The sequence below is a fragment of the Gymnoscopelus microlampas genome (assembly GCF_963454915.1).
Source record: "Gymnoscopelus microlampas genome assembly, chromosome: 7".
NCBI classification, from domain to species: Eukaryota; Metazoa; Chordata; class Actinopteri; order Myctophiformes; family Myctophidae; genus Gymnoscopelus; species Gymnoscopelus microlampas.
The window spans coordinates 46,123,377-46,147,597 of record NC_139944.1 but is presented as its reverse complement, the minus strand read 5'-3'; the positions used below and the strand labels follow the sequence as shown (position 1 = coordinate 46,147,597).

The 24,221-nt window shown below is 40.7% G+C and overlaps 2 protein-coding genes across 2 annotated transcripts in view; one reads left to right on the top strand and one right to left on the bottom strand.

The window, feature by feature from the left end:
• The window catches only part of cacna2d3 (calcium channel, voltage dependent, alpha2/delta subunit 3), a gene marked incomplete at its 5' end in the record, with an annotated part of 51,613 nt that extends 38,699 nt beyond the window's left edge, over window positions 1-12,914 (bottom strand). Inside the window, 5 exons of the mRNA XM_084062041.1 lie at window positions 973-1,135; window positions 5,633-5,692; window positions 7,621-7,737; window positions 11,029-11,110; window positions 12,790-12,914. Of these exons, the coding sequence (XP_083918167.1) occupies window positions 973-1,135; window positions 5,633-5,692; window positions 7,621-7,737; window positions 11,029-11,110; window positions 12,790-12,914 (547 nt within the window). The remainder of the gene's footprint in view (window positions 1-972; window positions 1,136-5,632; window positions 5,693-7,620; window positions 7,738-11,028; window positions 11,111-12,789) is intronic.
• A 4,479-nt stretch (window positions 12,915-17,393) lies between these two features.
• On the top strand, window positions 17,394-23,166 carry LOC311048583 (parapinopsin-like; the record flags this gene model as incomplete). Its single annotated transcript, XM_084061846.1, has 4 exons — window positions 17,394-17,721; window positions 19,448-19,776; window positions 21,432-21,674; window positions 23,050-23,166. The coding sequence occupies 4 exons, from the start codon at window positions 17,394-17,396 to the stop codon at window positions 23,164-23,166; spliced, it is 1,017 nt and encodes a 338-aa protein (XP_083917972.1).
• Between the last annotated feature and the right edge of the window lie 1,055 nt (window positions 23,167-24,221).

The following is a 24,221-nucleotide window of genomic DNA, read 5'->3' as shown; positions in this document are numbered from 1 at the left end:
GTGCCGGCGGTCCGCTCCTCCTTTTGAGCTGAGAACAAGAGAGGAAAAGGAGCACTATCTGGGAACCAATTACAGCCAAACAAAGGGACTGGAGAGGTGTGACACACTCCACGCCGTAAAACAAGGAGCCACTGAACACCTCCTGCTCCATCATTACCTTCACTCCTTCCAATGTCTTTGAAAACTGCAAACAGTATCAGGCTGCTCTCTCTCTCTCTGTCTCACAAACACCATTATTGATCCCTCTGTTACACCTACCCAGCTGTAAAGAGTGCACCTGGCCATTAAGCCCAATTTACAGTGGTGGAAAAAGTACTCACATTTGTTACTTACGGTAATGTATCAATACTGCGATGTAGAAATACTCTGTCCGAAAGTCGAAAGTACTCATTATGCAGAATGTCCCATTTCACAAGTTTTCAAATGTATAATGAAATGACTAATCTTTTGAAAATAGCAGATCTACAAGCTCACAATGTGTCGCATTGCGATGCATTGTGAGCTTGTAGATGGGTTATTTTCAAATGGCTGAAATATAGGGCTGAAGTGTTTAATATATGTTTTGCGATTAATAATCAAAATCTACAAAGTAACTAGTAACTAAAGTTTTCAAGTAATTGTAGCGGAGTAAAAGTGCAATATTTGCCTCTGAGATGTAGTGGAGTAGAAGTAAAAGTACTGAAAATTGGAAATACTCCAGTAAAGTAAAAAATACCTCAAAATTGTACTTAAGGACAGTACTTGAGTAAATGTACTTAGTTACTTTACACCACTGCCAATTTATAATTTGGCGAGCAGCATTTGCAAAAATCTGTCATTTTTGGTGAAGATTTTGGTATGACAAAATATCAAATGTGCCATTACACTCCCCTTTCCTGTACTTTCCTTGGTCGCCAGCTCGGCAGGTAAATAATGCTGCCATTTACCTGGATAATGGTGGCATGTGTCAGTGCAGTGTGCTGTTGTTCTTACCTTTGTTGTACATATTGGTGGGCACCTGCACCACGCTCAGGCTGAGATTGACGGGGAGATCGTTGAAATGGTCGTTGGGCTCCAGCAGGAATTCTCCTCCCAGCTCCACGTTATTGCCCTCCTCGTCCACTTCATTGATCAGCACTGCGTTGAAATACTCATACTGAGGAGAAACAGTCACAGTGCACATGTTACAGCACACGTATACAGTGCAAATAGAAACATGACAAAATAGCAGATGTATACCAACATAGTCTCACTCCCCAAAATGCATATTGTGACTTCTTTGGGTCAGACATCCCAAGAAGTCAAATGGTGACTGGAAGGGGGTATATACCCTTCCAGTCAAACGGTGACTGGAAGGGGGTACCCTGTCTCGCCGGGCGCTATTATTGTTTCCATAGGAGGCAAGACGTAAGGGAGCACTTGTTTTCTGCCCTTGCGTTTTTCGGCTAAGAGGATTTGGTCTGGCACACCGGCCTGGCACACCCATACGGTTTGGTGCCACCATTACACTAACATGATTCATATTTTCTGAAGTCAAGATAGAGGTGTTTTTCCATAAACACAGTGAAGCAAGGGCAATGTCATAGCCACAGAGGGAGGAAACAAAAAATCACTGATTGTGCCCGAGTGACATCCCTGAGGTAAACCTTTCAGCACAACTTTGGCAGCGTTTCAGAGACACACACACTTACTCAGTGTTATGTCTGTGAATGAAGCATTCGACCCCACAACAAATAAGACAATATACGCGTTAATGTTGAACCTCAAGATGGTCTCCCTTTAAATATATTAGGTGGGCAATCTGGGCATAGTTAGCTCTGTGACTGTGGGACTGTCTGCCCATGGGTCTTTTCTTTTTTACAGTGAGTTTGACTGGCCTGTCCTTCACTGACACTGCTCCTGCAAGCCCTGTTAGAGGAGAGACTCTCTCATCCTGTCTAAGCAGCCTGCCTGCAGCCTCTGCTCCTGGGTGTGTGGCAGAGAGACAGAGAGAGAGAGAGTGAGAGAGAGAGAGAGAGAGAGAGAGAGAGAGAGAGAGAGAGAGAGAGAGAGAGAGAGAGAGAGAGAGAGAGAGAGAGAGAGCGAGAGGGTTGGGTGATGGACTCTATACCATACTTGGGGGAGGCATCACCATCCAGCAGCATCTGACAGCTCATACCACGCCTGAGCGCCTCTCTGACGAGCTGAGGCGGGGCAGTGGGGTTGGAGGGAGAGAGCTGCTAAGAGAGAGGGGCGGGGGAAGTAAAATGTGCACTCTCAGCAGAACTTATAGCACTGTAGAGAGAGAGAGAGAGGCACGTTAACCGCCGGGGTTATTACTGTAGAGCAGGTAGGGGACACTGCAGCTCCCTGAGACGCCCCAATGACTCTTACACCACTGCAGTTAGCTGGTGCCTATACTGCAGCCATTTGCACCATATACTATATAGTTGGCCCGGGACATTATTGCCGTTACCAGACCTGCCTTAATACTGGACATGTGGTGTCTCTCTCCAATGTTTATGCTACATAGGTTTAACAAGGCCAGATTGAGCATTGGTGTGGCTGTTACATCTTAACACCCTAATAGAGTGGTCCAAGTAAAAAGCCACCTTAAGTTGCCTTCCACTCAATGTATAGCAGCGTTTAAGAGCAAGTGCTGCACAAAATGCAGTGTAATATCGCTCATAGCAAAAACACAAACTTTCCTTTTCAAGAATGTTGCCTTTTTGCAATTTGTATGTAAACGTTAAGAATATAGTTTACCTCTTATTTTGTGATAAATATGGTGAAGTAGGACGTGGTCATGCCATAATGGTTGATATTTAAATATTATCATAATGATAACACAAATTCAAAAGCCATCTTAAAAAGTTTGAATGCAGAAACAGCAGAAATCAACTTGATTATTTACTATTTAATGGAGAATTAAAAATGTAAAAAACATTTTGTATGAAAAACAGAGATCCTATAAGGCTTGATTCTTAATTTTGCAGAACGAAAAAATAACATGGCCTACCTGATCATTTTGTAAGAAAACAAATTAACTATATATTTTTTAAAGCATATGGGCCCATTATTAGTATAGCCTAGCCTAGGCTACTACTTTAATAAAAGTTATAACTAAAAGTTGTAGGCTAAATAATCATCTTTTTTATCAAGATTAGACTAAAAGGTTATTTCCATCCTCTCAAAGTTTGTTTAATAAAAATAAAATAAAAAACACTACAGTACAACAACAGCATGAAATAAAGTTTTCAAACGAGGGAGAGGCCAGCCGTTGCTGCCACTTTATCTGAGCTGATCCATATGCCCTTGGATACCTGTGTGTCAAAGTAAAGCAGCACTCAGCAACCCTAACGCACGAGTCACGACACTGAGATACGAGAAGCCATCTTATCTCATTGTGGCTGCATCATGGTGATTATCATTATCATAACATCACGTCATTATCGCAGCGCAGGTGGATATTGGATTACATCCTTACCGTTAACTAGCTCAATGAAGTTGCTAGGCCAGGATGGTAGGCTGTAGGCTTATAGAAGTGAACGACACATTAGCCTAGTGTGGGGGGTTTATTTTTGAAGTATGGATCTGTCAGATGAATGTTTGGAAATTACTATAAAAAATAGCCAGCACATAGGACCTACCAAAAACGTCAAAACGGCTGAAAGCGAAATTAGCTACAATATTTCATTTGGCTCAAAAACGCGATATAACAACATGGTCATTTAGCATGTTTATTACATGATATAAAAAATAAAGAGAAACGGGCAGACTTATTTTGTGAATCATCTCACGTCGTAGCTAAATCTATGGAGTTTCACAAATCACAGATGTGTCGTTTATTGAATGGTGACTGACGTCGCACCCTAAGTTTGTTAACAACGGGTCAAAGAAATATTTTTTAATAGGAGAAATCCCCCGCCCCCAAACAACTCAAATGTATGGTAGGCTATGCACATTAAATATAGGCCTATCCATGCATGGGTAAAAGACAAAGCTAGCTTTTAGTGGAATGTTTTAAACTCGAAGGTAGAATGGAAATAACTTCCACGTTAATTAATGACATGAAAAAATATGAAATAAATAAAAAATACCTCAGAAAGCGGGTAAATTAGCCTACATAACAAAATCATACAAATGTTTTCTGAAAGAGGAAACGGTCAAAACCAACTTGCCCTGTAGGCTATATTTTCAGGCTTATAATAAATAATAGCCTACATTTATGACCATCAGAGAAACTGAGAGGCAATGAGGTGATTGAAATGTATTCATATGATGTAAATGCTTCTATTAACTGGAAAGCGGCTGCCATTATTTTAGTATTTTGTTGCTTGACTGGGTTTCCAATCTACACAGTCAGGAAAGTGAAACAATGCACCGTGGTGCACAAGACTTTCATTTATCTTTGTCTACTGGAGAAAAAAAGGAGAGAAAGAAAGAGATGGAGAAAGAGAGAGAGAAATGAGAGAGAGAGGCTATAGCCTATTCTCCATATGACAGAATTACTGCATTCCCTCCGCAGAGGAAGAGGAAGCTCACTGCGCCAAAAGAAGTCAGCAGCAGCTAAATAACGTCCTTTAAGGAGCTACAATCTGGACACCACAAGAACCCTTGTGTATATGAAATTCAATACCGAGGAATATATGGGCTACTTTTCATACAAATAAAATGAATAAATAAAATACATCTTTGGGTCCTGTATATTCATAAAGCAAAAGACAAAGCCATCTTTGTCTCTATAGCTTTATGAATAACAGGACCCCAAAGATGCATTTTATTTATTGGGCTGCCCATGTGTTACACTTTATAGTTTTTCTCTTTCATGCAGAATCCCTGGCTGTTCCTATAAATCAACATGCAGACAGCACGTGCACATGTTGGTTCAGAAGACATGAGGTTTAGTTACACACACACACACACACACACACACACACACACACACACACACACACACACACACACACACACACACACACACACACACACACACACACACACACACACACACACACACACACACACACACACACACACCTGACCATGGTGTGATGGTGACCAAGTTTAATTATCTGACCAACGGTGCAGCTTATTACAATTCCATTACTGTCCTACATGTTAAAATCCTCATTGCCACATGTTACCAAATGTTTAGATTAAAGAAGCTATAAGCCTACACGGTAAACAAAAAGAATCATCAGTGTTCATTTTGTAGGCTATATATAAGCCTACTTTCAGTTAATGCACAGGCTGCCTTTGATTTGGCTACACACTTGATAGATAATACGCCTTTAATAAGAGAAGCCATAGGACGAAGGCTGTCATAACTCACTACATTGTTTTAAACTTTAAAACAATATAGTGAGTTATGACAGCCTTCGTCCTATGGCTTCTTCTTATTAAAGGCGTATTATCTATCAAAGCGATAACAGGGCATTAAATTAGACACAAAGGGAAGGGCCTGCAGCCTGCAGCACGTTACCCTTCTCTCTCACCTTGCCGCTTCTCGCCAAACTCCATTTACAACGCTCCACCTTCTGACCTCATAACTTATCATAGTTTCCCCTCCATCTTTCTCTCTGTTTGCTTCTCTTCCTTTTGGACAAATCTTGTGTATATATCTATTTTTAAAATTACTTTAGACCTATATATTTTTCGACAGATGCCTCACCTGCAGGTCTGGGTTTTCCTCATGCTGGTGATGAGCTTCCTCCGCTGCCTCCACCAGCCTCTGATGGAAGGAAGGAAATGCACAAAATGATACTTATCATTATTAGACAGCAAAACAAAAATCGTCGGTGTTTATTTAAGAGTGTACAAATTGGGTCCATCTGTACATGCTCAGAAATAGATAAATGACGTTAAAAAAAAATGCATTTGTGTACAACTATATGTTTTTATCATTTTGTTTTTACCTCAGGCCTAATCAGTGAAATCTGCAGTGTTAATTTACTGTAGTTAAATGAACACTGTAGATTTAGGAATGTGTTGTACTATATGAAAAGCATACGTTCATTGTTAGTAAAATACACATTATGGAAGATAGTGCATAAGGTTCTTAAAATCCCTTTACTTGGAAGAATAGCCCATGTGGTTCCTTGGTAGCATTCCCTGGGTGTTTTTTTTAATAGCCCTGCAGAACCCTTTTTTTTCTCTCTCTTTTTACTTCTGTGGTCTATTGCATGCTGCCTCTCCAAGTCATTATTTTCACAGTCCAACAAATGTCATCAGTGGAAAAGGAATTTGAGAACAATTGGTTGGTTAGCTTTAGATTAGTCTTTAGTTTTTTCCAGACGAGTAGCCTAAAGGCCAACTGGAAAAAGCTGTCTCCAACAAAAAAAAAAGTTTGAATAGGCCTGTGTTCTTTCCGCAGCCATCTCCAAGTCTATATATGTAGTAGATGTCAATAGGCTACTGTATGTCTGAAAAATGATTGATAGGCAATTGAGGTAAGCAACGTTGGAGCCAGACTAAATGCCATTGCATTGCCCTAGATTTTCCTCCTTGAAATGTGCTTGCTGTGTCGTTTTGGGGGGAATTGCCGCCTAAACATTACAGTCACCCTTGCCTGTGGAACCGACCCGGTAATTAATAACTGTCAAATACGTCAAAAATAACTGCAATGTAAACAGAATTGAGGTTTTACTGCCAACACGGTTGCGGCGACAAAACTCATTTTACCCTGTCGAGTTTCATTCTTGAGTCGTCAGCATGACCAAACGTGAAATTGCAATAAGACTAAAATAGAATTATTCTTTCCGAATTAAGAAATATCCCTGCCCTGGTAGACCTATGTTATATTTGTCTTTTGATTAAACATTTCTTATAGGAATGAGACATGCCTTTTACCCACCTAACAAGCGTGTATTAAATTCAGTAAATTTTTCATAAACGCTATTTTTTCAATTTTGAGCAAAGTGATGACGTTGCCAATTATAGGGCTTTCATGTTGGAAAAGTCGTCTTTCACAATGCATAAAAACTACCTGATTTTTTCATAGGCCACCATGAAGTGTGCCTTCAACTGCCTTGTAAACGCACTCGACTTCTCAACATTGACGCATGTCATTATGTCAATTATTAAATCTGTTGTTGTTTTTATGAAATTGAATGAGGTTTCGTGTAGCCTAGCATTGGGTATTTCATGATTTATAGTGCACAACAACCCAGGCAGACAGAGATAACCGTTATCATCTCCCAACACTCACTGCAAGGTAGGCCTATAAGTACAGTAGGCCTAGCTATCTCTCTGCTAAGGGTCTCACGGGAAGAATGCCGGTGCTAAACAGGGCTTTGGGGACATGTGAACGGCATGTCGGCTCCAGTCGGTCCCAGTAGAATATTTGATTGATCTAACACAGCCATATTGCAACTGGCCATTCTATCTACATCTTTAAGATGTTGGGGTATTTATAGGACAAACAACAATGGGTATGGGCCATACCCATTGTGTATGGCTCCTTTAACAGAAGTTGCTATAAAAAAAAGTCCCAGGAAGAGAACTAATATTAGATTAACAGCAATAATAATAATAGGCTTAATAATAATAATAATTGTAGGTAATCTATATATATATATATATATATATATATATATATATATATTCGTATATATTATTGTATACTGAATAACATTTAAAAGCACTGTTTTTTCCACCTACCCTTGTGGCATCTTGTTTCCTCTTGAACATCTCCTCCATTTTTACTGCCAGGTTTTTGACCACTTTCATGCCATCTATTTCTTCCACTCTGACAGACTTTTCAAATTCCTTATATTTCTGGGAAAAAAATAGCACAAAACATATTGCTTCTGGGCTTTGCACTCAAGGGACACTTACATGACAAATCGTCTCACAGGTGCAGGTGTATGAAGAAAGTATAAGAAAACAAAACAAAATATACAAGATATGTGTTGTGAATGGATAATGAAATACAAATAAACACATAGAGAAAGAGAGTTGAATTCAATTGAATTGAGAGTTGAGAGTGTGTGTGTGTGTGTGTGTGTGTGTGTGTGTGTGTGTGTGTGTGTGTGTGTGTGTGTGTGTGTGTGTGTGTGTGTGTGTGTGTGTGTGTGTGTGTGTGTGTGTGTGTGTGTGTGTGTGTGTGTGTGTGGTGCGTGCGTGCGCGCGCGCGCGCAGCGGGTTTGGTGTTTTTTTTCTGTGTGAACAGTTAGACATTATTATGGTGTAATTATCGTCGTGTATTTACACCATTTCTTACCCATATAGAGGGGAAATGAAATCATTAAATAAAGCTTCTTCTAAGCCCTTAAGTGGCACCAACTATCTGACAAGCTTCAGCCAACCGGCCCCATCAGATCAGATGACTGGCTGATAAAATGTATCCCGCAAACAGACAGTGAATGATTGATGGGCTTTATCTTGTCTGACAAGATGTATCTCTCTGTCGCTCATTGGCTGAAGGGGCCAGGCTGGGTGGGCAAGGGGGCGGGTCCGAGTCTGAAGGCTATGCACGGTTGGAGGGTAATTGAAATGGAGTCAGAGCACAAGAGAAAGATAATAACGTGTCAAGCTCTGGCGATTCTGGATAATGAACTACACCTCACATAATGCTGATTCTGCTAGACTCACACAGGACACGCACTGATACAGAACAAAGCCCAGTAGAACAGACAGGGTATATCATTACATAACATCACAACTCCCTCCTGCATGCAAAAAAAATAAAAACAAAACCCTTAATGTTACACACGCTCCATTCACCCACGTTATAGATACAAATACACGTTAAAGTAGTACACACCCAAACACGCATTATACTAGGCTACAGACACACACACACACACACACACACACACACACACACACACACACACACACACACACACACACACACACACACACACACACACACACACACACACACACACACACACACACACGCACGGCCCAGTAGCAGCCTATACACGAGGCGACAAATTACCTAGTGAAAGGAAGAGTGTGGGCTCGCAGTGGAGCAGAACAGTTCATTTCACGCCTGTCCTCCTCGCCTCAGCAACCCAAGTCCCACCCAACCCCCCCCCCCCCCCCTCTCCCCCAACCCCCCCCGTCCACGCCCCTTGCTCACACTCCTCCAGTCATCAAAGGGAGGTTAACCCCCATCCATCAAAATCCATGATCATGATTATTGATTGTAGGAATAACCAATGCAGAGGTGAGAGGGGACACATGTGAGCCATGATGAATCACTGATCACATCACACACACAGCCACGAGAAAGCGCCTCTGTCTCCTTTCTCTCCCATGCTGTCCCCAGCAGAACTCTGAATGGAAATCAGGTTAATTCACCATAAAAGCATCTAATGATCACCCTTAATGTACAGTCCCTAATGAGCCGTCAGTTCCCTCCCACCTCGCCGCATTGTGCTGACTGGCTGAGAGCTGCTGTTCTCTTCTCACCAGACATGCCTCCATGAACAGGAACATGAGGAGTGCTTGCTACGCAAAAAACACACACACATCTGCTGGGTTTTTTTTTTTGTACCATTGACTGTTATTGTGCAAAGGCAAATGCATATTCAATGACGAGGAGAAATTAAAAAAAAAAAAAGAATAATATTTAATTTAAAGAATCGCCACCTTGCATCAGTGTGCATTATAATTTTTAGACATGGGTTAATAATACGAATTACGAAAGCTTTAGTCCAATGGAGAAGAATCTCTGCTTAACCTGACAGCTAAATCAAAAATGTAAAATGTTTTACTTTTAAAACAGAAAAAGAAAGTATTTGTCTGTCAAAGAAGAGCAGGCCTAATATAGCCTGTTGAGAAAATCTACTGGTAAAAACGTTACTGAAACTGATGTATTTCTACAAGATAATCTATTCCAGAATGACATAATATAAAACGTGTGGTCAGAAACTCAAGTGCATTATGCTACACACCAGCGCACACAATCATCATTATGACAAATTTTGGGTCTATTTTACACTGTCACATTTAAATTAACATTCAGAGACAATTAACATTAATTTCTCTGTGTACCTTCAATGCACAACCCATACAACAAAACGATAATTCACACAACAACACAAACAAGAAAGTCAAATTCAGCACTGACTGCTGTCCAATCACATGACTCAATTTTGAAACCTTTTTTTTGTTGCCTTGAGGCCTCTGCCACCACCTGGCCAGAGAGGTAAATTACATAATGAATCTACTACTACTACTACTGTAGCCTACTGTATGGCCAGTGGTTCTCAACTTGTGGGTCGGGACCCCCAGGGGGACGGTCGGGGACCCCAACATGACCTTTTCAATACCTCAAAAAAAGAGAAAAGAAAAAAGACCATTACTGCATCAAAAGTAATCAACAAACTATACTATGGGTCAAACATTGGCCAAATTGTCAAATACTATAAGAATATTATTTTGAAAATAGCCGATCTACAGAGCTTATATCTGCTATTGTCACAATATTTATCTGTGGAACTGAGTCAAGCAAACTGTAATGCCTCAGCTCCTACAATTCTAAGTGCTTGTTCAGGAAGGGAGGTCAAATATGATCATTTTGAGGGGTTGAGAACCACTGCTATAGGCTACCTGTCATCCTGTATTTTCCCTTACTACACCTTCTCCATCCACACCTTCTCATCCCACTAGGCTTATTCAATTTGTCTCCTTGTCGTGTTCATATCCCGCGGTTAACTTGGAACTCTTGACTCCAGAGAGTTTAACTGGAGAGATGAGATGAATCAGTGCTGTGGTTAATGGGCCGTATCGGACATATAGCACGCACGCACGCACAGGCACGCACGCACGCACACACACACACGCACGCACGCACGCACGCACGCACGCACGCACGCACGCACGCACGCACGCACGCGCGCACACACACACACACACACACACACACACACACACACACACACACACACACACACACACACACACACAGCTGAGTGCTGAACACACCTGTCTCCTCTGAAATCAGTATTCAGTTGAATGTATAGGCTACATTTGTACACGACGGACAAAGATGATTCACATTTAATCAAGTGTATATGTGAAGAGAGGTACAGCGAATAGAAAGTAAAGTAATACCTTTTGCAGTAGTTGTGATCCAGAATATTTTGCAGAAATAGATTTAATTTCTCCACCAAACGCTGATGCCCATAGCTTCACACTTGAACACAAAAGGAGGCAAAAATAGCATTTCAGCAAAAAAGCAAGTCTTTATAGCAACAAATAATGTCGATGTTTGCGATGTTTTATATTTCATTATACAGCATTATACAACATTATACAGCTAAGCCATTATAATGAGCCAAATGGTTCTCCTGCATTCTGTCCTCCTGCACATCAGGGTATAAGATTATGTGATTTTAAAGGCAGAGATTAAGTACCCTTGCGGTAAAAAAAAAAAAAAAAAAGAAGAAGAAGAAGGAAAAAAAAGTAAGGGTTCCAAAAAGGACTTCAGCAGTATTCTTAGTTACACTTTGAACCTTTCTCAAACATTTTGAAAAAGAAAGCTATAGTGTTATTAAAGGAAGAAAGGTTACAACCTGAAACATTCACAGACAGACATTTAGCTATATCCTACAAAAAATAAAGTTGGTTATTATTATTATTAAAAAAGTAATATGATCTTAGTTTTCTATTTCAGTTATTTATCTGACTGTATTTTAGAGACTCACACCTGAAAGACTTGTTAAAGGAGTAGTTCACCCAAAAAATGACCAATTTCTACCAATTACACACCCATGAAGCCTTGGAATTCATGGAGATTCTTATTTGTCGCATTCCTAAGCAATAATGAGTAGGAGACTCTATACCGGAGACTAGGCCGGTCATCAAATGATTGGCTCAGGAAAGGCTTCATGGGGTGTGTAATTGATAGAAAATACGTTTTTTGGGGGGGTGAACTACTCCTTTAAAATAACAAACTTAACAATAAATCCAATTAAATTGTTGCTCCAACTTTAAGAAAATGCTGAGGCACAATCTATTATAACAGAATCAGATGGGAATCACTAGCACAACGGAAGAGTTCTGCAATGCAGTGCATTCACATTCTATACCTTTGTGAATATTCATGGTGGTATATTACAGATACAATCTAGCCTTAAGACCTGCATGAAAAAGTCAATAGCAACTTTAATGTCTTCCTGTGTGGGGTATCATACTGTTGTACTGTTATTATTGTTTTTTGTTTTTTACACAGAGTAGCAGGTGTTTAACCTTATTTTTAAAAAAAAGTAAAAGTAACTGAGACCCATCACTGATGGAACTTCATATTTGAGTGGTCAGACGATAATAATTCTATAATAACAAGTTATAACAACTTCAGAAACCCCTTTCAGAAACCTAACGAAATATCTGAAAGATATCTGGGTTTACAAGAGGACAAAAGTTATGAGCAGAACCATTTTTAAACCTTAGGCTACTTTGGAGATTTTAGAGAACTAAGTAGCCTTCCAGTTCAATGGATCTCTAGGCTATTGCATGCAACTATTTCAATATATAGCCCACACTAAAAGGCAACAGTTTTAAACTTAAGTTTAAAACTAAAGTGCTAAGTCAATGCTTTTAATATGTGAAAATAATGTCTTCATTGCGATTGCATGCATTGCCAAAAAAAATACAAAGCCTAAATTGCGTGGATTGATCCGATTAGGCTACTCTAATTTGTCTGTTTGAATGATTTCGTTTGCAAATATCTAACATTTCGAGAGTGTAGCCTATAGAGTTAAATGAACACTGAGGAATTAACTGTGCATACTGGCTGCATAGCAAGATATAGCCTTGCTTTATTAGTTCTGTTTCATAAAAAGAAAAAGTTGTCAAACATCATTGATCACTCACACTGATAGTGGAATCCCTTGCTGGGACCCTACCGCCTCCGCCACGTTCATGCCGACAGCGATCCAAAACAGAGGGATGCTGGTGCAGCACATGTGACCAAAGAGCACCATCCAGTTCCACTGCATCTTCAGGATTTGGTATACCTTTCCAACACGGACTGGATTCCGGGTCAGCTTCTCGTTTCAATCCCGTGAACGAAATAACGGTCAGTCGGTCACGGCGCATTTGAAGGCTCAGTGCATTCCCACCACATCCCCCTCATCAGATCAGATACTCCTACTACTTCCAAGGGGGGCAGCAGTCAGTCCCGACGCGGCTCCCGTGCCGAAAGAAAAGGAAGAGGATGGCCTTTCACTTCAGCAACGGTCCTGGTTCTCAGGTTCTGGCCCTTCTCCACCAGAGGGCACAGAGAGAGAGAGAGAGAGAGAGAGAGAGAGAGAGAGAGAGAGAGAGAGGGGGGTGGGGGGGGGGGGTTGAGAGAGAGAAAGAGAATTGAGAGAGAGAGAGAGAGAGAGAGAGAGAGAGAGAACCTAATCTGTTTGCGGTTATGCCCCTAGTATTTTCTTACCGTGTGTTTCTGAGCGGCATATTAGGCTACCGGTATACGGTCTATCGCTGGCGTTTTGGAGATGAACTGTCCGCTTGATCACGGCTATTATGGTCCAAATGATCAATGTGTGGTCAACTTATAACTATGTAGGCTGAATATCAGAGTTGTACTCGAGAGACAGAGAACCAAACCCCGCTGAGGATGAGATCAATGGGTGCATGCGCTCAGTCGAAGACAGGCAGTTTTCTCTTCTTCAGTAAATGGGCAGCGATCTACAGTATAGCCTAGCCCTATACTACTTTCATAGGTTAGCCTAAGGTTTTCAGAAACACTGGTTTAATTTGTGAAATGTATAGAATTCTTACGGACTATAACGGCAATGGGCTGGCTGTCTCTTATATCTAGGCTATACTGTAGCACTGATTGTAAAACAATTTGTGAAACTGGGTGCTCTGATTGTGGTTGGCTAACTGAAACGATTTCGTAATATTTTCAGTTGTACATTTCAAATAAAAAAGTTTGTATAGATCATGCTTTTCAAGAGGAGTCCTCCTCTCCGATATATCTGCCGGGTGAGTAATGAGACTGCAGAGATTCGCCGCACCAGCACCAGCAGCAGCAGCAGCACAATACTCAGAAAGAGCAGAGCTACTGTAGATGGCCGCATCGAGCGCTATTTGTCAGCTACTTGTCACTTTGGCGTGCCAATAAGTGGCGAGTGGACAATCAGTAAAACAAAAGAAAACCGAGACATAAAGACTTGACGTTTCTGTGTGCAATATTCATCGGGATTTATTAGTAAAAACCCGACGATATTGCCCTATCTGAAGTACGCTGATTAGCCCGCGATAATGATGTCAAGGCAGGCAGGGAAGGGGTTGATGTATCTCCCGCCACACATGCAGTGTTTCGACACGAGCCTTTATTAACTTAGTAATTGCATCGTACATCAAACGCAAGAGGAGCCTGTACTGTCTGGGAGGCGTCGATAAGACACAATACAGGCTTCGCTTTGGATTTGATGACGAGCAATATCAGCCAATATCAGCCTCCTATCTGACTGGGCCCCAATCACATCTGGCGTGGAGGAGAGGTTGCTTTAATGCTTTAATTAACTATCGACTCCAAATAAACAGTCTTGCAGCACAAAGGAAAGTCCCACCTATTTTGCACGAGACTTCAAGGGGCCGCAATTGCATTGACATTAAATAGAACAGATTGGCTAAGAAGTGCCATCAATGACATTAGTGGTGCCTTTTTAAGCATGCGGCAAAGATGTCCACTTGAATCAGAATCACTAACTAAATTCTCCTCTTCTCCCCATTATTTCATGAACCATTATTATTACAGGCTTAATGAGCCAATCGCACGATCCAGAGAAAATGTATGTCATCTAATTAGAACAATTTTGAAATGAACAAAGGTCTGACAAAATGGTTTAACTGTTTTCATGCAAAAAAAGAAAAAAAAAGAAACGCTTGCGCTGTCCATGGTGGCTAAAAAAAAAAAGGCTGCAAGTGGAATATTGTCGGCGCTGTCCTTGGTGCTGATTCTGGTGCAAGGGGCCTGCGTCTTGAACAAAGCGATAAATAGGCTACTGTTCTTAAAACATAAAATACAATAATCTATGTGAAAGCAGAGGCTGATGACATAGGTCGAGTTGCAACGTAAAGCTGCATTCTGGGACTTATTTTAATGAATACAACGTTGAACCAATCTGTTTAGAGCAGTGGTTTTCAACCTTTTTCATGCCAAGGACCCCTAAATTGATATACATTTTGGCCACGGACCCAGATTTGAAAATGTTTGGTTACAGGGACCCCCAGAAGCAAAGATAACAGTTAATTTTCGCTTTAAAAAATATAAATATTCAAAGATATGGACACTTTTTCAAGGTTTTTCAAAAATAGCTGATCTACAAGCTCATAGCGTGCCGCGCTATGAGCTTGTATATCTGCTATTTTTCAATAGCCTAAGCTAAGTGAGGGGGTACCAGACCCCCTGGTACCCCCTCAAGGATCACTGGTGGTCCCCGGACCACTGGTTGAAAACCACTGGTTTAGAGTATGCTAATACAATATAGGCCTAACTGTGGGTGTACCCTACTCTTCCATTGCAAAATGTGGAGGGTAGTACACCTCCTGGTTGACAAGTAGTACTGCCTGAATCTCATAAACGCAATTTATCCATTCAGAGTGGTTTATTCTGGCATGCTTCAAATCCAGTTTCAAATCCAGGGTGAGACATGAACAGAGAATTGGCATTATGGCAAGAATAAACTTCATATGAGCTATATCTGTTCTCACTACAATTCAAGGAATGTTGCTATAAACATGGAAATCAATTTAGACCTATTACACAAAAGCATGTTAATCAGATCCATAATTCCTCTGGCTCTGCTTGGATTCCGTATAGCCAAACACTAATCCTTTCCTTGTCTTGATTAACCCGGCCTAAACCTCTTAGGTTATGGTCACACGCCTCTCTGTTGCACTCTCTCTCATTAGAACCCTTATATGATGCTTTGACTCAGTTCAAACCAACTGCCTTGTAGGTCTACCCATGGCTTCTCTGTCATGTACAATTTAAGAAGTTTGTCCTTTGAATGAATGAAAGCTTTATGGCTTAAGCACATTTCACCAGCACTAGTCAGTCTAGTAGGCATTCACCACGCAAAACCGAATACAAGCTGCATGTGCCTCAACATTTCTTTTTTCGGCTGATACTTTTTTCTTATTCTTTTTTAGTACCTAATTCTTTTTTAAAGTTTACAGTCAAAAACCTACCGATATACATCGGTAATGATTTATCAATATCAGTCAAACTTCGGCCGATTTGTTTTTTCTTTTCTTTTTTCGGCCTATCTGTACTTCAGAACAGCATCACAGCTTTCTATGTCCATGAACAAGTGAACTGGTACTGTGGTGCTTCCCTGTTTTCTATGGTGCTTCCTATGGTGCTTCCCTGTCATCTATGGTGCATCCTATGGTACTTCCCTATCTTATATGGTGCTTCGGTGCTTCCTTGTCTTCTATGGTGCTTCTCTGTCTTCTATGGTGCTTCCTTGTCTTCTATGGTGCTTCCCTGTCTTCTATGGTGCTTCTCTGTCTTCTATGGTGCTTCTCTGTCTTCTATGGTATGGTGCTTCCTATGGTGCTTCTCTATCTTCTATGGTGCTTCCCTGTCTTCTATGGCAGTGGTTCTCAACCTTTTTAGGTCACAACCCCCCCAAATAATCATATTTGAACTGGGGACCCCCCACCCTGATAAGCACTTGGGAATAGTAAGAGTTGAGGCATTACATTTAGTTTGACTCGGTTCCACAGATAAATATTCTTATATCATTTGACAATTTGGCCAATGTTTGACCAGTTTTTGTAATATAGTTTGTTGATTACTCTTAAAAGTCCCTAAATTGTCACTTTAATGTCATCTGGGACCCCCCCCCCCCCAATCATGTGGGGACCCCCCTGGGGGTCCCGACCCACAGGTAGAGAACCACTGTCCTATGGTATGGTGCTTCCTATGGTACTTCCCTGTCTTCTATGGTTCTATAACTAGCCTAAACGCAGTGTGAGTTTTATAATGTTTTATAATTGTTGGATAGCTAGAGGATCCTGTTTTGAGAGAAGCTCAGGAGGAATATTTTGTTTTGGATGAAAATAAAAGGTTGGACTCACTCATCTATCTATAATAATTAATGAATACTATTTCATTATAATTAATAAAAAATGATCATATCTATTAGTATAACTGCTCAAATCCTGATCAGATCTACTATGATCTATTCCACTCCTAACTGCTACCATGTCACTTTCGGCTAAGACACAGGAGGCTAGTCAGGGAGAGACAGTTTATGGAGTGCCCCTCACACACACACACACACACACACACACACTCTCTCCTTGTTAAATCCAGATCCGAGGGACTTATTCTTATCTTGGATGTAATCTGACGTGTGGCCCAAAATCAATCTCATAGAGTGGAGTTGTGGGCTGCTGAGGACGTGCAGTTCTCATATGTTGGCAAAGTGCACCAGTGTGTGTGATCCACGATGAATCCCTCTTCCGCCGCACCGAACGCCTCCTACTGGGGCCCAGAGCGGGACCCACCACTGTCCCGGGCAGGTTTCATCGCTCTCTCCATCATCATGGCAATTTTCACGGGCCCTGCCATCGTTCTCAACACTACAGTGATTATTGTGTCCCTCGTGCACAAGCAGCTGAGGCAGCCACTCAACTATGCTCTGGTGAACATGGCTGTGGCTGACCTAGGCTCAGCAATGACAGGAGGTGTGCTCTCTGTCATTAACAATGCCCAGGGGTACTTCTCCCTGGGCAGAACAGGCTGTGTGATGGAAGGCTTCGCAGTGTCACTGTGTGGTGAGTAATGCTTCATTTATACTCTATCGTGTATGACAGTGCACCTCGCTGACAATAGCCAATCTACAAGAAGAAACAGGGAATATATTGTGATAGGACAGGTATGGGTATTTCTTTCTTCACACAAAATAAGACAATGCCACATGTGGTTAATAACTTGCAGATTCAATACAATACTAAGGTAAAATAACAGGGCAGTTCTTCAGTGTAAAGTATCTTATTTTAAATATTTTTTCCCGCTTTTATACTGTTTTTTTTAAATACTTTTTTATTCTTTATACTTTATTGTGACTCTAGCAACCACCTATTAGGCTCAAGCGTTGAGCCCTGCCGTTATTATTTCTTGTGTAAGTAGGCCTATGGTTATGCTCCACTGCTGCTGCACTATCACTATGTATACACTGACATGTTTATTTGGCAGCCGCAGCTGGTGACTGTTTCTCACCTGCACAAGAGAGAGACTGTGCCTCCCATCCGACGCATGTGAGACTCCGAGTTCTTTTTATTGGTGTTTATTCAATGAAAACATCGTGGAACTGACAGTACATACAAGACACAAGACAAAAAACAAAACATTAACTTATACATTCTGACATTTACATTAATATTAATGACTTTCACAATAAGACTCACAAACAAATACTGACCACTTTGCCTGCTTGCACACGAATGGCGGGGGTCGACTTGGATGCGTCTTTTCTGCAAAACCTTTCCTTTTCTCTTCTTTACATTCTTTATTTTGCTTTACTTTACTTTCTTATATTTTACTTTACTGTCTTTCTTTCTGTTCAACTCTCCTTCTCTAATCATGCTCGCACTCAATCAAGTGAGAATGCTGCTTCCCTCTCAACCACTACAGGTGTAGCAAACAAAACTTGATTACAGAAACACAGATGTGACAAATGACCTAATTGGAAACTTACAACACATAGAACACACTTAGAGCGCCCCCAAGAGACATGAATCAGTCACTAAAAGGACAAATACACAAAAATAAAACAATGACTTGATGCCAGCAGTTACAGGGACAGACCATTCTGCTACTTTTTACAGTACCTGCCATGTTGTTGCTCCACTTGCAGAAGCATTTCAGTCTCCGTTGCTAATTTGAAACATGCTTGCACCATATCTATATTTAAATTAGGAATATTTCACACATCCGAGTTGTTTTTCTTGCTTATTTAACTGCAAACGTTGGGAGCTTGTAAAACAGAAATACACCTGCACATAAACCTGTGATGTGCCAATCAAGTTGAATCCAAATAGAGAGAGAGAGAGAGAGAGAGAGAGAGACACACAGACAGACAGAGAGACAGAGACATGGGGGATGTAGGGAGACTGGGAGAGGGTGTGGGTGTGGGAGGGGAGATAAAACGACAAGGAGAGTGAGAGTTAGAAGGGGATAGAGGGAGGGGGGTTCTAGGAGTCTGACATGCAGATATGAAGGTGTGGATCATGCTAACAAGAACACAAGGGACTGCTATGGGCCCTGTACCAACACACCTCGCTCCTATGTAATGTGGTGGTGGACACACCACCTGAAGGACAGCCTCGCCGCAACCGAATTGGAAGTTCTTTGCATTCCAGAAATTTCAGGAAGAATATAATGTCCTATGTTGACGTGGTTCTAATGTGCAGTTTCATGAAGCTACTTCAGTTGTAATAATAATGATACTAATTGACAACATTCAGAATAATTAGGTTCACTCTGTCTTGTGTCATGCAGGAATCACGTCTCTGTGCACGGTTGCTCTGATTGCAGTGGAGAGGATGTTTGTTGTATGTAAGCCTCTCGGACCAATGTCCTTCCAACTGAAGCATGCGGTGGGAGGCGTGGCCTTGTCTTGGCTGTGGTCCCTCATATGGAATGTGCCGCCTCTGTTTGGCTGGGGTCGCTATGAACTGGAGGGTGTGGGGACCTCCTGTGCACCGGACTGGCACAGTCAGGACCCAACAAACGTCTCATATGTCCTGTCGTATTTCACCCTGTGCTTTGCCGTGCCATTCGTCATCATCTTGACATCCTACGCAAAACTAATGTGGACCTTACACCAGGTGTGGTATAACCCATTGGTTCCCAAAGTGGGGTCCGGGGTCCCCCAGGGGTCCTTGAGGGAGTTCCAGGGGGTCCCCAGCTATATGAACCAAATGGACTCTTATGGGTCTGTAACTCTGAGAGTGTACAAATGGAACCAAATGGACCCTATACGGGTCCATTTGGTTCCATTTGTACACTCTCAGAGTTACATTAACATTGATTTTACAATACAAATTGGGGTCCCAGAGATAGAGATGCCATTAAATGGGGGTCCGTAGCCTAATACATGTCAAACTGGGGGGCCCTTGAAATTAAAATGGTTGAGAATCACTGCTAGAGCCGTAAAAAATCTTCTCTTATGTGGGTCCCTGGCTTATCTTTTCAAATGGGGGTCCGCGGGCTAATAAGTGTCAATTTGGGGGTCCTTGACATGAAAATGTTTGAGAACCACTGGTATAACCTACCATTTATAGCTCTGTTGGATGTTCAGTATTTCCTGTAAGCAAACCCCGGCTGATCAAGGATGAATTCTCAAACTGATGATATTGAAAGTGTATTCCAAAAACACTGTAAGAACTGTGTAGGTGGGAAAACAACAGAAAACAAAACATACATTACAATATGGCTGCTACAAACATATCCAACAAAACCATACTGTAACAAATTCAAATGATGCACGACATCAAATTGACAAAGAGCCTGTGAGATGCAAAACCTCAGCATAAATTGTTTTTTAACACAAAATGACAATCTCCTTTAGAGTGCAAACATGAGAAGTAGCAAAGATTATTAAAGCTTAATCACAATAAAATGTCTTATCTTCTTAACCAACAATACAGAAATAGTTACTGTACTGTACTTGTATGTATTTTAGCAAACATGAAATGCCCGTTTTACTCCATGAATTATGCATGGTAATTGTGGATTACCGAACTAAATCCACGGTAATTATTTAATTATTTAATCACGCCACTTCCTCCCAAAGGGTCCAAGAACAGATCGGCAGAACGACATTCACAGTGACTAATAACTTGGTGAAAATATGCAAAGAATACAACGTGACATAAAATATAAACAACACAAAGCAGCATGTAAAAAACATACCTTATGCCCTCAGCCAGGTGCTTAAAACAAATTAAACGTTTCGGTATGAACGCTGAAGTTCTTTGTTGTTATTGTTTTCATTCATTCATTGACGTGCCTTTTGCAAAGACGCGCGCTCTCAAACAGTACTACTTCCTACTTCCTTCTTGTTTAGGGCTTTTTCAAAATAAAAGCTTTACAAAGACAGACTAATAAAAACGAACTCAAAATAATTCTTTCAAGCAAACAAAGTAAAGTGTCAGTAAACCCAAGAATAATAACACATTATAAGACCAATATAAACAGTTAGAGGACCCAAAATAAGTGCAAATATTAAACTTTAGGCAAATGTCCACAGCAATGTAATTTTGATGTCCATAGGCTTGTGTTGTTTTAGTGACAATAGCGCCGTCTTCTGGCCAGGAGGTGCATCTGGTGGGCTTTTCTTATGGAAAATAATACTTAATTCTGGTAACAATTTCTCATGCAAGACAGTGCTTAAATGGTTAGTTACATTTCCATCTACAAACTGTCACCCTTTCATGCCCAAATCCACGATATTATGCCCCTTTCATTACATTGTGTTCAGGTGGCTAAGCTGGGCCGTATGGAAGGCGGTGCAGCAGCCAAAGCAGAAATGGAAGTGGCTCGCATGGTGGTTCTCATGGTGATGGCATTCCTGGTTGGCTGGTTGCCCTATGCCAGTCTTGCCCTGTTTGTGATCTTCAACCCTGACGTGAAGATTCCTCCACTGGTTGGCACCCTGCCTGTGTACCTGGCAAAGAGCAGCGCTGTTTACAACCCTATCATCTATATCCTCCTCAACAAACAGGTACTGTAAAACCACTGCACAATGTAGGCTATAGTGTATTTCTCTCCTCCATGCATGTACTAGGACAGTGGTTCTCAACCAGTGGTCCGGGGACCACCAGTGGTCCTTGAGGGGGTTCCAGGTGGTCCCCAGCTAAATGATGGAGAGTTGGTAACCAAATGGACCCTTATACAGTACATCTTTAACTCTTGAGTGTAAAATGAAACCAAATGGACCCCTACGGGTCCATTTGGTTACATTTTACTCTCTCAAGAGTTAAATTATTGTTAAACATCTGCATTACTTACAAGAAGTCTACACAATTAGAGAAGAATTGTTATTTTGATCAACGTTTGCCTGTTATCTCTCCTATGGTAGGCTACCAACTTCAATACAGCATGGAATTGTGGACAAAATCTTTTCCAACTTTTGGGTCTGATTGATTGATTGATGTACTTTATTTAGTAAGACATGAGAACAACAGTACATGGAAGTACAAATTCACAATACAAGGTCTACTAAACTGGAAGACTCATAAAAGCACTGAGCTTGTTTCAAATGAGTTCCCCATGCACACAAATCATGATACATATAAGAGACAGACAGATATACACAACTACTATAGAATGTCATACAATCAGTTTACAGGTTACTGGTATGAAGAGTGAGAAATATGTACAAAAGGAGAAGGAGAGAGGGCGGGGTAGGGGGGTAGGTTAGGTTAGGACTTAGACAGGGGCCATTTTCCAATTGCAGCCTCCTGAAGGTGTATCTTTAGGGCTGTTTTGAAAGAGAGTAGGGTTTTACACTCCTTTACTCCTTTTGGTAGGGCGTTCCACATTTTTGATGAATAGCATGAGAACGAGTTACTTCCCTTTGTTGAGCCAAAAAAGGGTTGGACAAGGTTTGTGGAGCTTCCTCTGGTATTGTGATCATGGACATCATTAACATTTTGGAAGTATTTTGACAAATACAGGGGGATCCCAATGTTATGGTATATCTTGAAGACCAGGCCCATAGCAAGTTGCTGTACTCTGTCCGCAACCCTAAGCCATCCAATCCTATCAAAATGATCAGGGGTTAGATGTTAGATGTCTGAGAGGCTAAATCTCATCAAATGGTGGTCCGTGGTTCAAATGGCGAATACAAAAATGGACCTTGATATGAAAAGGGTTGAAAACCACTGTACTAGGATATAACTGCAACAGATAAATTGTAAGGGAAGAGAGCATGCATTGCTGAGGACTGTAGAATGTGCTGGTGTAAGTTCAGCACACCAGCACCATCTAGTGATACATAAAGATAATACCTTGGCTTATTTGATCATTTCTTCTTAATAACTGTGTTATTGTATAGCTGTAACATCGAGTTTATTGCATATATTTGTGTCGTTCAGTTCCGGAGATATGCTCTGCCGTTTCTGCTGTGTGCCAGACAGCCCTTGGGAGAAGAAGATGGCGAGACTCAAACAACGGTGGAGTCTGCAAACAAAGTGTGTCCCTCTGAAATATAGGCTAGACCTGCAGACAGTAGATACTACAACATACACCCTCGTCCACTGTTGGACTGCATCATCGATAAGACAGTAATAAGAGAAGATGTTACCTGAAGCACTGACACGGTCTGACACTTCTGTGAGACAATGCTGATTTCGTTCATGTTTTTTGTTACTGTTAAGTGTATAATGTTCAATCGTGAATGTGTGATTTTCAGTGGTGGAAAGTAACTAAGTACATTTACTTAAGTACTGTATTTAAGTGCAATTTTGAGGTATTTGTACTTTACCCCAGTATTTCCAATTTCCAATACTTCTACTTCTACTCCACTACATCTCGGATCCAAATATTGTAACTTTTACTCCACTACATTTATTTGAAAACGTTACTAGTTACAGTACTTTGTAGATTTAGATTATTATTACAAAACCTACATTAACCACTTCTGCTCTGCATACATTTCGGCCAGATGTTTTATACATTTGAAAACTTGAAATGGGACATTCTGCATAATGAGTACTTTTACTTTTGGTGCTTTAAATACATTTTGATTCCAATATTTTTGTACCTTTACTCAAGTAAATTTAGAATTCCGGACTTTTACTTGTAACGGAGTATTTCTACATTGCAGTATTGATACTTTTACTTAAGTAAAGCAATTTAGTACTTTTTCCACCACTGGTGATTTTACAGTAGGCTATATGATGCTGCTGCTGTAAAAGATGTTTAACAAGGATGTTTTGGAATGCAAGCTACATACAAGAAAGAGCAGGTTGCATTTCAGTTGAAGTTTATTCAATAATAATCATTAGAAAATAAAATATTAGTATTGATTCAAATAAAGTCAAGGCTAAAATCAAATGGAAAAATACAAAAAATGTATTATATACAAAACCTAGAGGGTTATAGTAAAGCATTTGCTACTAAAGAGAAATGATGTTTACTGAATAAAAACATTACAGAGCAAATATCAAGACTTTCAAGTAGAGAACATTACCATGGGTCTTTCCAGAGTTTTGTACATATTGTTTTTTTTTTTTTTACATTATCTTCTTATTTTAATACATCTTTA